Here is a 14,568-nt window from a genome sequence, read left to right on the forward strand (position 1 = left end):
AGGCTTGATAGCACATTTCTTTTTGGCGCTGAATAATATTCCATTGTATGGATCTACTTCAATTTATTTATTCACTCACTTACTGAAGGACATCTTGGTTGCTTTCAAGTTTTGGCAATTATGAATAAAGCTGCTATAAACATTCATGTGCAGGTTTTTGTGTGGACATATATTTTCAACTCATTTGGGTAACTACCAAGAGCATGATTGCTGGATCAAATGGTAAGAGGTGTTTAGTTCTGTTGCCAAACTGCCTGCCAAAGTGGCTGTACCATTTTGCATCCCCAGCAATGAGTGAGGGTTCCTGTTGCTCCACATCCTCACCAGCACTTGGTGATGTCAGTGTTTTGGATTTTTGCCATTATAATAGGCATATAGTAGTTTTTTGTTGTTTTAATTTTCCCTTTCCCTAATAATATATGATGCTGATAATCTTTTCATATGTTTACTTGCCATCTGTATATCTTCTTAGGTGACGTGTCTGTTCAGATCTTTTGCTCATTTTTTAATTGGGTTGTTTGTTTTCTTATTGTTGAGTTTTAAGAGTTCTTTGTATATTTTTAATAACAGTCTTTTATCATATATGTCTTTTGCAAACACTTTTACCCAGCCTGTGGCTTGTCTTCTCATTCTCTTGATATCTCACTATAGTTTTAATTTATATTTTCCTGCTAAAAAATGAGGTGATTGTCTTTTCTAAAGTTCATTGGCCATTATGGTTTTCTCTTATTTAAAATGTCTGTTCAAATCTTTTACCTCTTTTTCTATTAGTCTTTTTATTCTAAAACTTTAAAAGTTTTATATTAATATAAATGGATTATATTAATATGGATACCTAATCCTTTGTCAGTTATGTTCATTTTGATATCTTCATTTTGTGGCTTTTATTTTCACTATTTTTTAAAATTGAAGTATAGTTGATTTACAATATTGTGTTAGTTTCAGGTGTACAGCAAAGTGATTCAGCTTTTACATATATAATGTATATATATAATACATGTATTATTTTCCAGATTCTTTTCCATTATAGGTTATTAGAAGATATTGAATATAGTTCCCTGTGCTATTCATTAAATCCTTGTTCTCTATCTATTTTATATATAGTGGTGTATATCTGTTAACCCCATACTCTTAATTTATCCCTCCCCCCCCCCACTTTTCCCCTTTGGTAGTCATAAGTTTGTTTTCTATGTCTGTGAATCTGTTTCTGTTTTTGTTTCACTATTTTATGGTGTGTTTTTTTTTTAATTTTTATTTATTTATTTACTTATGGCTGTGTTGGGTCTTCATTTTCTGTGCGACGGCTTTCTCTAGTTGCGGCAAGTGGGGGCCACTCCTCATCGCAGTGCGCGGGCCTCTCACTATCGCGGCCTCTCTTGTTGCGGAGCACAGGCTCCAGACGCGCAGGCTCAGTAATTGTGGCTCACGGGCCTAGTTGCTCCGTGGCATGTGGGATCTTCCCAGACCAGGGCTCGAACCTGTGTCGCCTGCATTGGCAGGCAGATTCTCAACCACTGCGCCACCAGGGAAGCCCTATGGTGTGTTTTGATGAACAAAACATTCCTTAATTTTTAAGGTAACCTAATTTCTCAGCCTTTTCCTTTAATATTTATTTCCTTCCCTACTCCAAAGTCATAAAGATACTCTTCTATGTTGCCATCTAAGAGTTTTATAGTTTTGACTACATAGATCTTTAATCAATCTAGAATTGATTTCTGTGTTTGGTGTAAATAGCAAGCCAATTTCACTTCTTTTCCAGATGTTTACCCAACTGCCTAGTAGCGTTTACTGAAATTCTTTTGGAATTTTGAGGGGAACTGCAGTGCAGTTTTAGATCAATTTGGGAAAAGCTGATTCTTTATAATATTAAGTTTTCTAATCCATGAACATGTTGTTTCTCTGTATTTACATATGTTATCTTTAATATCTTTCAATAAAGCTTTACAATTACCTTTATAAAAGCCTTGTACATCTTATACTAGCTTTTTTTAATTTTATTTTTTATTGAAGTATAGTTGAATTACAATGTTGTGTTAATTTCTGCTGTACAGCAAAGTGACTCAGTTATACATATATACACATTCTTTTTCATATTCTTTTCCATTATGGTTTATCACAGGATATTGATTATAGTTCCCTCTGCTATACAGTAGGACCTTGCTGTTTATCCATTCTATATATACCAGTTTGCATCTGCTAATTCCAAACTCCCAATCCAACCTCCTTCTACCCTATGCTAGCTTTTATTACAGGAAATTTTATATGTTTATGCTTTTATGATATGATTTTTAAGTAAAGTATTTTGGAATGGTTTTTGATTTACAGGAAAGTTGCAAAGGTAATACAGTATAGAGTTATCCTGTACTTTACCCATTTTTCCCTGATGCTAAAAATCATTTTACCATGATACATTTGTCAAAACTAAGAAACCAACATCGTTACATCACTATTAACCAACCTTCAGACTTTATTTGGGTTCACCAGTTCTTACATGAATTTACTTTTGCTCTTTCAAGACCTAATCCAGGATACCGTGTTGCATTTGTCTCTAATTTCTTCTGCTCTGTGACTGTATCTCAGTCTCCTTGTTTTACCTGAGCTTTACAGTTTTGAGGAGTACTGGCCATATATTTTGTAAAATATTCCTCAATTTGGATTTATCTGATGTTTTTCTCATTATTATACTGGGGTTATGGATTTGGGGGAAGAATAACACTGAAGTGAAATTGATATTATTTTAAAAATATTTTATTGATGTATAATTACCTACAATAGAATGCAAGACCTTAGATGTTCCACTCAGTAAATCCTGACAATGGTATATACATTTAAACAACACCAAAAACAAGATACAGAATATTTTTATCATCTGAAAAAGTTCCCTCATGTCCCCTTCCAGTCAATTCCTCTAACCATCCTGTGTAAGCACTTTCTGATTTATATCAATAAAGTTTAGTTTTAATCTGTTCCTAGATTTCATACAAATGGAATTGTATGATATGTATCTTTTACATATGGCTTTCACTTAATACAAATTTTGGGGATTCACCCATGTTACTGTATGTGTTAAAACTTTGTTCTTTCTATTAATAAGTAGTATTCCATTGTATGAATATACAATAACATGTTTATATATTCTCTCATTGATGGACATTAGTGTTGTTTCCAGTTTTTGACTAGTATGAATGACTGCTGTAAATATTTATGTACTTTTAGTAAACATATATTTTCATTTTTCTTGGAAAAATACCTGACCATGGAATTGGTGGGGCTTGGGTAGACATATGTGTATCCTTATAAGAAACTGCCAAACAAGTTTCCAAAGTGGTTATACCTTATTTCACTCCTGTCAACAATAAATGAGTGTTCCAGTTGCTTCACATCCTTGCCAACATTTGGTGTTATTAGTATTTTTACATTTTAGCCATTTTAATGGGTGTGTAATGGCATTTCAGTATGCTTTTAATTTACATTTTTCTGATAACGAAAGACGTTGAGCACCGTTTCATGTGTTCATTGGCCAGTTGCATATTTTTTTGTGACCTGCCTTTTCAAGTTTTTGCTTATTTTTAAAATTTTTTTAGTGGTTTTGTTTTGTTTGTTTTTTAACGTAATGACTTGTAGGAGTTCTTAATACAATTTGGAATTAGTCTATTGTAAGATATACATGTTGTGAATGTTTTTTTCCATACCGTGACTTATCTGTTCATTTTTGTAATGGTATCAGTTGGTAGGCAGAAATTTTTAATGTTGATAAAGACCAATCTATGATTTTTTTCTTTTAAAAGAAATTTGTATCCTGTCTAACAAATATTTATCTAAGTTTGCAAAAATATTCTATATTTTCTTTTATCTTTGCTATATAGTGTTGAGTTCTATGTTTAAGTCTATAAGGTAGAAGTCAAGTTTCATCATTTTCTATGATGATATCCAGTTGTTCCAGAAAATTTTGTTGAAAAGACATTCTTTCCCCATTGAACCAATTAGTCACTTTGAATGAAAATCAATCTATTGTATGTATGTTGGTTTATTTGCTGAACTCTATATTTTTTTTCAGTGAACTATTTGTCCTTAAACAATACTATACTGTCTTAATTATTGTAGCTTTATGTCATGGAATCAACTTTATTCTTCTTTGTTCAAGAATATTTTGGCTATTCTAGGTGCTTTGTTTTTCCATATAATTTAGAAAGCAGCTTGTTTAGTTTTTCAAAATGGCCTGCTTGAATTTTTATTGAACTGCCATTGAATCTATAAATCAATATAGGGAGAATGGATATCTTAATATTGATTCTTCTATGAGGATAATATTACTCTACTTTTTTTTTTTCTAGTTTTTTTTTTTTTTTTTTTTGGCTGCGTTGGGTCTTTGTTGCTGCGCATGGGCTTTCTCTAGTTGTAGTGAGCGGGGACTATGCTTCATTGCAGTGCATGGGCTTCTCTTGTTGCAGAGCATGGGCTCTAGGCGTGTGGGCTTTAGTAGTTGCAGCATGCGGGCTCAGTAGTTGTGGCACGCAGGCCCTAGAGCATGCGGGCTTCAGTAGTTGTGGCACGTGGGCTCAGTAGTTGCAGCTCGCAGGCTGTAGAGCGCAGGCTCAGTAGTTGTGGCGCACAGGCTTAGTTGTTCCGCAGCATGTGGGATCTTCCCGGACAAGAGATCAAACCCATGTCCCCTACATTGGCAGGCAGATTCTTAACCACTGTGCCACCAGTAAAGTCCCACTCTACCTTTATTGACTTCTTTAATTTAAATTTATTAATTTAATTTGCTGAGGTGTTCTTTTATTTTAGTTTGTGGTTTTCAGTATAGAAGTCCTTCACATTTGCTTCAGTTTTATTTATAGTTATTTTTATGCTATGATAAATAGTATTGATTTAAAAATTTTATTTCCCAACTGTTTGTTGTTAGTAAATATAAATACAATTGATTTATCTTATCTTATTCTGAATTACAGACCAAAAAGTTGCAGAAAAATTACAAAGATGTCCTGTATACCCATCACCCGCTTCCCCCAATGACATCTTATATAAGTATACTTTATGAAAAGTATACTTTATTATAAGTATACATTATCAAAACCAGGAAATTTAGGCTACAGACCTAACTCAAAGATTACCAGTTTATGCATGTACTCACTTTTTGTTGTTTTTGTATATAATTCTATGACATTTTATCATATGTATAGGTTTGTATAACCACCACGACAGTCAACATACAGAAGAATTGTTCCATCACCATAAAGGAACTCCCTCATACTACCCTGTAGTATACTACCCTGTAGTATACTACCCCCCCCTCCCTTTCCCTAACCTCTGGCAACCACTGATCTGCTCTCCATCACTATAATTTCTTCATTTCTAGAATGTTATATAAATGGAATCATATAGCATATGGCCTTTTGAGCTTGGCTTTTTTTCACTTAGCATAATGCCCTTAAGATCCCTCCATATCATTGCATGTATCAATAGTTTTTTCCTTTTTTATTGCTGAGTAGTGTAACATTGTGTGGATATATCACAGTTTGTTTCACCATTTATCCATTGAGGAATATTTGGGTTGTTTCCATTTAGGAGCTATTACAAAATAAGGATGCCATGATCGTTTGTGTATAGGCTTTTTGGAAAACATTACTTTTAGTTTCTCTAAAATAAATGCCCAGGAATGCAGTTCCTGGATCATGTGGTAAATATGTTTAATTTGTAAGGAAATTTCCAGATTGATTTCCAGATTGTACCATATTACATATCCACCAGTAACATATAAGAGAATCATGTTTTTGCATCCTCTTTATCATTTGGTACTTAGCAGCATTTTAAACTTTAGCCATTTAAATGTGTTTAGTGATTTTAATTTGCATTTCTTTAACGGGTAGTGATGTTGAACAGCTTTTCATATTTTTTATTTTTTTGCCATCCATACATCTTCTTTGGTGAAGAGTCTCTTCAAGTCTCTTGTGCATTTTCTAATTGGATTATCTTTCTATTTAATTTAGAGAGTATATTCTGGATACAAGTCTTTTTGTCAGATATGTGATTTACAAATATTTTCTCCCATTTGATGACTTGTTTTCATCCTCTCAAAATGAAAAACAGCATAAGTTTTAATTTTGGTAAAGTACAATTTATCCATTTTACCTTTTTGTTTTGTTTTGTTTTTATTGAAGGATGGTTGATTTACAATGTTGTATTAATCTGCTGTACAGCAAAGTGATTCATTTATACATATATAAGCATTCTTCTTTTTTATATTCTTTTCCGTTACAGTTTACCATAAGATATTGAATATAGTTCTCTGTGCTGTACAGTAGGACCTCGTTGTTAATGCATTCTACATATGAAAGCTTACATCTGCTAACCTCAACCTCTCACTCCACCCCTCCCCCAACCCCCTCCCCCTTAGTAACCACTAGTCTGTTCTCTATGTCTGTGATTCTGTTTCTGTTTCATAGATAGGTTCATTTGTGTCATATTTTAGATTCCACATATAAGTGATATCATATGGTATTTGTCTTTCTCTTTCTGACTACTTCACTTAGTATGATAAACTCTAGTTGCATCCATGTTGCTGCAAATGGCTTTATATTTTGTTCTTTTTTATGGCTGAGTAGTATTCCATTGTGTATATATATATACCATATTTTCTTTATCTATTCATCTGCCAATGGACATTTAGGTTGTTTCCATGTCTTGGCTATTGTGAATAGTACTGCTATGAACATAGGGGTGCATGTATTTTTTTGAATCATAGTTTTGCCCAGATACATGCCCAGGAGTGGGATTGCTGGATCATATGGTAATTCTATTTTTAGTTTTCTGAGGAACCTCCATACTGTTCTCCATAGTGGCTGCACTGACTTACATTCCCACCAACAGTGTAGGAAGGTTCCCTTTTCTCCATACCCTCTCCAGCATTTGTTATTTGTAGACTTTTAAATGATGGCCATTCTGACTGGTGAGAGGTGGTACCTCATTGTAATTGATTTGCATTTCTCTAATATTAGCACTGTTGAGCATCTTTCATGTGCCTATTAGCCATCTGTATTTCTTCTTTGGAGAAATGTCTGTTTAGGCCTTCTGCCCATTTTTCACTGGGTTGTTTGCTTCCTTGTTGTTGAGTTGTATATTTTTCCTTTTTGAATCATGCTTTAAGTGTCATGTCCAATAACTCTTAGTCTAACCCTAGGTCACAAGGATTTGTTTCTAAGTTCTCTTCTAAAAGTTTCTTAGTTTTAGGTTGCTGTGTTTTATATTTAACAGCTTTATTGAGAAATAGTTCACATACCATACAATTTGCCTTTTTAAAGTGTCTAATTCAGTAGTTTTTAGATATTCACAGAGTTATAGAACCATCTTCACAATCAGTTTAGGACACCTTTATCACCTCAAAAAGAAACCCTGTACCTTTAGCAATCACTGCCCCTCCATTTTCCTCCAACCCTCCTAGGCCTAGACAGCCACTAATCTATACTTTCTGTACCTATAGGTTTGCCTATTCTGGAATTTCTTATAAATAGAAATGTACAATATAAGGTCTCTTGTATCTGCCTTTTCATTTAGCATAATGTTTTCAAGGTCCATCTGTGTTATTGCATATATCAATATTTTATTCTTTTTCATGGCCAGATAATATTCCATTCTGTGTGGATATATCACATTTTGTTTATCCATTTATCAGTTGAAGGACATTTGAGTTGTTTCCACTTCTTGACTATTATGAGTAATGTCACTATGTATATTCGTATACAAGTTTTTGTGTGGGTATATGTTTTCATTTCTCTTGGGTATATACCAAGGAATGGAAATGCTGTGTCATATGGTAACTCTATGTTTAATCTTTGAAGAATTGCCAGACTGTTTTCCAAAGTGCCTGCACCATTTTATATCCCCACAGGAAGTATATGAAGATTATATTTTGTGACACCCTTGTTAACCCTTGTTTTTAACCTGTCTTTTTTATTATAGTTATCCTAGTGGGCACCAAGTGGTATCTTGTCATGGTTTTGATATGCATTTTCTTAAAGCCTAATGACGTTGAAAATACTTTCATGTGCTTTTTGGATATTTGTATATCTTCTTTAGAGAAATATCTATTCAAAGCTTTGTCCATTTTTTTTTATTTGGGCTATTTGTCTTTTTGTTGTTGAGTTTTAAGTATTCTTTATATATTCTAGTACATATCCTGTATCAGATATATGATTTGTAAAAATTTTCTCCCATTTCGTGGGTTGTCTTTTCTTCTTATGGTGTTGTTTGAAGAACCAATGTTTTTAATTTTCTTGAGTCCAGTTTACCTATTTTTTCTTTTGTTGCTTGTGTCTTTGGTGTCATATCTATAATCATTCCTTAATTGAGGTCATAAAGATTTATATCTCTGTTTTCTTCTAAGAATTTAATAGTTTTAGCTCTTATGTTTAAGTGTTTGATCCATTTTGAGTTAGTTTTTTGTGTATAGTATGAGGTATGGGTCCAACTTCACTTATTTGCATGTATAAACCTAGTTGTCCCAACACCATTTGTTGAAAAGAGTATTCTTTTCCTATCAAATTGTCTTAGCACTCGTATCAAAAATCAACTGACTGTAAATATGAGCATTTATTTCTGGAATCTCAGTTCTATTCCATTGATCTATATATCTGTCCTTATACCAATACCACACTGTCTTCATTGCTATAGCTTTGTAGTAAGTTTTGATATCAGTAAGTTCTCTAACTTTGTTCTTCTTTTTCAAGATTGTTTTGGCTATTATCATTTTACATTTTATATTTCTATCTCTGATCCATTTTTAGTTAATTTTTGTATAAAGTGTGAGGTTTAAATCAAAGTTCATTTTGGGGGGCTATTGATGTCATATTATTCCAGCACTATTTATTGAAAAGGCTATCCTCTTCCATTGAATTGTTTTTGCAACTTCTGTGAAAAATCTGTTGGGCATATATGTGTTAGTCTATTTCTGCATTCTGTATCTGGTTTATTGACCTGTGTGTCTATCTCTACCAATATCACACTCTAGCTGTATAGTAAATTATAAAATTGAGCAGTACGATTTCTCCAATTTCATTCTTCTTTTTCAACATTGTTTTAGGTTTTCTTATTCTTTTGCATGTCCATATACATTTTAAGGTGAACTTTAGCTGGAAAAAAATCTTGTTGAGATCATGATGAAAATTACCTTTTTTTTTTCTTTTTTGGCTGCACCACGCAGCATACCCCACACCACACGGGGGTCTTAGTTTCCCGACCAGGGATCAAACCCATGCCCCCTGCAGTGGAAGCGTGGAGTCTTAACTGCTGGAATGCCAGGGAAGTCCCAAGAGTTACATTTAGTTTATACATTAGTTTGTAATGAATTGCCATCTTTACTACAGTTGACCTGTGTTCTATGACCTTTATAAGTAAATTTATTTATTACTTCTAGTAGTTTTTTTGAGGACCACAAAAGGTTTTCTTCATGTACAAGCATGAGATCTGTGGAAAACATCAGTTTTATTTCTTTTCCAATGTTTATGCTTTTATTTTATTTTCTCTTCTTATTGCATTGGATAGGACCTCCAGTATAATTATGAACAGAAGTATTGAGAACAGATATCCTTTTTATATTCTGATCTTAGAATACATTCAGCTTTTCATCATTAAATAGGAAATTAGTTATAGAATTTTTGTAGATGCATATAGTCAGATTGAGGAAATTCTCTTCTATTCCTAGTTTCCTGAGAGGTTTGTCTGTTTGTTTTGCCATGAAGGGTTGCTGATATTGCCAAATGCTTTTCCTGCATCTTTTAAAATTGTTCACATGGGTTTTCTCTTTTATTTTGTTAATGTGAATTACATTGAATTCAAATGTTAAATCAACCCTGTATTTCTGGAATAAACCCCACTGGATTTGAGTTACTAATATATTTTAAATAATTTTTGCATCTATGTTAACGAAGGATATTATTTTATAATTTTCTTATCTTGTAATATCTGGTTAGATTTCAGTATCACAATTTTATTCTGGTCACAAAACAGTAGGGAAATGGTTCCTGCTCCTCTACTTTCTGAAAAATTTTTGTGTAGAATTGGCTATATTGCTTTCTCAAACTTTTTTCTAGAATTCACCAAAGAAGTCATCAAGGTCTGGAATTTTCTTCAAGAGAAAATTTTTGACTATGAATTTAGCTCCTTTAACAGATGTGGAACATACAAAATATTTCTATTTTGTATGTTTTCGAAATTTTTTTCAGTAAATTTGTCCATTGTACCTAAGTTGTTTAGTTTATTGGCAGAAAGTTTTTACTAGTTTCTTCTTATTATGCTTCTAAAATCTATAGAATCTTTAGTGATGGTACTCTTTTTATTCCTGATTATATTTCTCTTTTCCTAAATCAGTCTTGCCTGGAGATGTCTGCTTTATTATTCTTAGACTTTTGTTCTTTTATAATATAAACATTTAATATTTAAATTTTCCTCTAAGGCCTTCTTTTGTTGCATCCCACAAATTTTATGTTTTGTTTTCATAATTATTTAGTTCAAAATATTTTAAAATTTCCTTTCTTTGTCTTTCAATGATATTGACATTTTTGAAGAATACAAGCCAGTTATTTTATAGATCATAGACTGTTCCTCAGTGTGACTTTTCCTTGCAGTTTATCACATCTGAAGGCGTACAGTGTACATCTGCTCTTCACTGGTGATTTTAGTTGATCACATAATCAAGATGTTGTCTGTTCTTTCCTCACTGAATTATTTCTGTTTTTACCCTTACAGTTAATAAACAAGCTGTGTGGTGACACTTTGAAAACATGTAAATATCCTCCTCTTCATCAAACTCTACTTACTAGCTATATAAATTATTATTACTTGAGCTAATCTTTACAAAACTGTAACAAGATGATGATTTTCTAATTCTGCCACTCCCATCCATATTTGTCATTTGGCGTTCTACTGTGAGAAAGAAGCCCTACCCTCTTCCTTATTTTATTTATTTATTATTAGTATAGACTCATGGATTTCTATTTTATTCAGCAGATTATAATCCATTACTATCATTATTTTGATGCTCAAATATTCCTAAATTTAACCAGTGAGCCACTTGTTTAAGATTATTCCTCTGTCTTTTTTATACGTCACCATCATTTTTTGAGTCTTTACTTACTTCTGATGCTATGGTATCATTTTGAAAGAATACTCATTGTATTAATATCCACGTATCCTAACATATTTAAAGATTTCCTTACTTTTAGAATTTTAAATTATAGGTTTTAAAAATGCTAAACAGTGTTGTGGTGAACATTCTGGTAACTGAATATTTATACAAATCCAAAATTATTTACCTGGCATAATAAATTTCTAGAAATGGATTTGTTAGATTGCCCTCCAGAAAAGTTATACCTATTTATATATAGCAATATATAAGAATGCCCATTTTGTCATTCCCTTAGTTTGGGTAGAATTTTAATCAGACTAGGACCTTACTCTGTGGTTCCCAGACCAACAATATCAGCATTACCTGGGAGCCTGTTAGAAATGCAAAATCTCAGACCCCACCCCAAACCTACAGCGTTAGAATATGCATTTTAACAAGCTCCCCCAGGTGATACATAGGCACATGAAAGTGTGAGAAGCAATGTTCTAATATAATTTGTACAGGAGTCACAAATTGAATTGGTCCTAAATCCAGGCAAGGTAAGTCAGGAGCCTATACTGGCATTTATATTAATAAAAGTTGGAAATGACCAAAAAGTAAAGTAAGTTGTAAAAAAAAAAGAACTTATGTGTTATCCTATATATATGTATATCCCATATATATATATACCCTATATATATGTATATCCTAAGCAAGCCTTTTTCGGTGAACAAGACAATGAAAATCAGCATAGAATACCCACACTGTTCCCCTATAACACAAGAGACAGTGTTATCTCTCTGTCTTCACCCACCGCATACCAAACACCCTATGCACTAGCTCATTGTTTATCTAGTGGTCTAAGGAAAAACTGAATCAGAACTGCTTGAGGAGTGTTACACTGCATACTCCTAAACCCTACTGCCAGAGAATCTGTTTTAGTAGGGTCTGATATTATGTCCAAGAATCAGCATTTTAATCAACATACCAGGTGATTCTGATGCCCTGTTTGAGAACTACTACACCACCACACTTCCCAGAACACATCTGGAATGTATTGTTTGATCAAATGTTTTACTTGCTTCAAAAGAATAGTCGCATTTTTATAAAAGCCTTCTGCCAGAATTCACTGTTTTGTTGTTATTAGTTAATAGAATGAGCAAGTCTAGGAATTGTAATTACTTTTTTAGCCCTCTCTAGTTCTAACCAAGTGACTCTAAGTTAGTGAGAATGGAGAGAAATAATCCTGTTGAACTCTATTTCACCCTTCATTCCCTATCCTGGAGACTGCCTTCTTGAACCAATTCACATTCTTTTCAGATGATACCTCAACACTTTTTCTTTCCTGTCAATATAGTTTGGTAAAATAAATTCATATCGTGGAAAATATGATTCTATCAAAAATTTATTATGATGTTAAAATATATTATTCTTATATAAATATATATCAAATTGTTTAAAAACTATTAATTTTTAAAACACAAATAACATTTTTTTTATGTAGGAGGAGCAAAGAAAAAAGGAAACAGCACATATAAAAGGTACTTTCTCTCAACAATTTATTAGAATAAATTGTAATCAACTTCCAGCAATTCACATTTTAAAGAATCAAGAGGCTATCCTAAATATATCCTAAATATCTAAATATTTTTTTAAAATCATAAAAATTCAAGGGAAACATTTATTAGTATATGAATGGGCATATATTTTTTAGAAAACAAAATTTATGTCTTGTCTTAAATTAAAATGTGAAATTTTAATTTTTGTCCCTTCTTTATATCCAAAGGTATCACAGTCAATGCCATATAGTAATGATGGAGAGTTAAAGGACATGAGTGTTTTGTAACCCTTTAGATATTGACTTAGTACCTCAAAACATTACCCTCCTACATAATTTTAGAAATGCTGAATATAAAATGTAATAAGGTATTTAAAACAGCTTTAACAATTAATGTTATATATTCATATCAAAAATTAATATGTAAAATATTATAAAAGATATTTTAGGATATTGTGTAAATGTGATCTTTTCTAAAACTTAACATTTTTTATTTACAACTGTGCAGCATAAATAATGTAGTGGGAGAAGCATGGGACTTAGAGTAACACAAATCTAGATTGAAGTCCATTTTGTATCTGATTCCGGTGACTCATTCCTTTAAATCTCAGTCTCAGTCATATCTTTTGTGAAGTAGGGCTAATAACTACCTTGAAGAATAACTGAGAGGGTAAATGAGATCTGGAAGTATATCGAACTGCTTTGTAAATTGTAAGGCACTATATGAATGTTAGTTGTTACTTTAATTGGTATAAAGCCAACTCATAGGCCCTTCCCACTGTGGATCAAACATTTTGTAATCTACCTGCTTAAGGAGGCATTTTAAAATTTATTTTTTAAATAAGACAATATTTAGCTATAAATAGTTAAGAAACTGTCTGCCATCTCTGATTTTAAGGGACATTCCAGAACTGAGCTTTCTAGCCTGTTTAGAATCTTCTCCTGTTAAAACAGGTTGATTTTATTTAGAATAGATTTTTGTACTCTTGATTATCTTGAAAATATTGCTGATTCCCCATTACATATTTAACATTGTATGGATGATGATAGCAACTTAACATTTTCACTGTTGCATCATCCTGTTCATTAAAACCCTAAGGAGAGTTTGAATTTTAGAAAGTAATATTATCCTTATAATTAAGGTTTGGCTCATAAATATGTAATATTCATAGTAAATCTAATTTTTTTTACAGCAATTAAAGATTATTCTAAAGATGAATTCTGCCTTGCAACAAAAAAAGTCATCTGTGACCCCTCAGAGACTAGCTCGGCAACAAATCCCAGCAGTGTTACCTTAAGCTTATCAACGTTACCATCTGATTCTTATTACAGCCAAAGTATAGAAGTAGCTGATGACTGGTTTTCTGATGATTCCCTAGTGAAAAAGAGCCCTCCAATGCCTTTTCTCGGGGAGCCTGTAATGGAGAAAGTATTTTCATACTTGTCAACCATTCCATTAGAAGAATGTACTGGAAATGTACTAAATATGACACTTTATGATGATCAAAAAGATGACAACATTAAGGGAATATTTACACGAAGAAATACAGAGGTTGAAATACAAAACCTTCAACATAATATTGAATGACTTTTTTCTTTTGAAACTTTGTGTACGCTGAAATCATGTAAAGTTAAAACTGAATTACCAGCTTCTGAGTCTCTTAACATGTCCATGCTAATATTGCTTTTCTTGATCTTTACCATAGAGTGGTCCTACTTATCTTGCCAATTATTTCTAGAAACAAAATTACAGGAGGAACTAGAGCAATATCATAAACATTAAGTTTAACTCCTTGTATCTCATCAAAGGACATAATAAATAATAGGAATGTATTTCAACACATAGGAGAAATACTTTAAGAAATCTTCAGCACAAGTACATTTTTAATAAAACATTTGCAGCATT

The 14,568-nt window shown here is 32.4% G+C and overlaps 1 protein-coding gene across 1 annotated transcript in view; it reads left to right on the forward strand.

Moving 5' to 3' along the window:
- The window catches only part of C1H1orf185 (chromosome 1 C1orf185 homolog), a 35,385-nt gene extending 21,135 nt beyond the window's left edge, over positions 1–14,250 (forward strand). Inside the window, exons 4-5 of the mRNA XM_059898467.1 lie at positions 12,609–12,645; positions 13,856–14,250. Of these exons, the coding sequence (XP_059754450.1) occupies positions 12,609–12,645; positions 13,856–14,250 (432 nt within the window). The remainder of the gene's footprint in view (positions 1–12,608; positions 12,646–13,855) is intronic.
- Positions 14,251–14,568: the final 318 nt, after the last annotated feature.

Source organism: Balaenoptera ricei, chromosome 1, assembly GCF_028023285.1.
Source record: "Balaenoptera ricei isolate mBalRic1 chromosome 1, mBalRic1.hap2, whole genome shotgun sequence".
Classification (NCBI taxonomy): domain Eukaryota; kingdom Metazoa; phylum Chordata; class Mammalia; order Artiodactyla; family Balaenopteridae; genus Balaenoptera; species Balaenoptera ricei.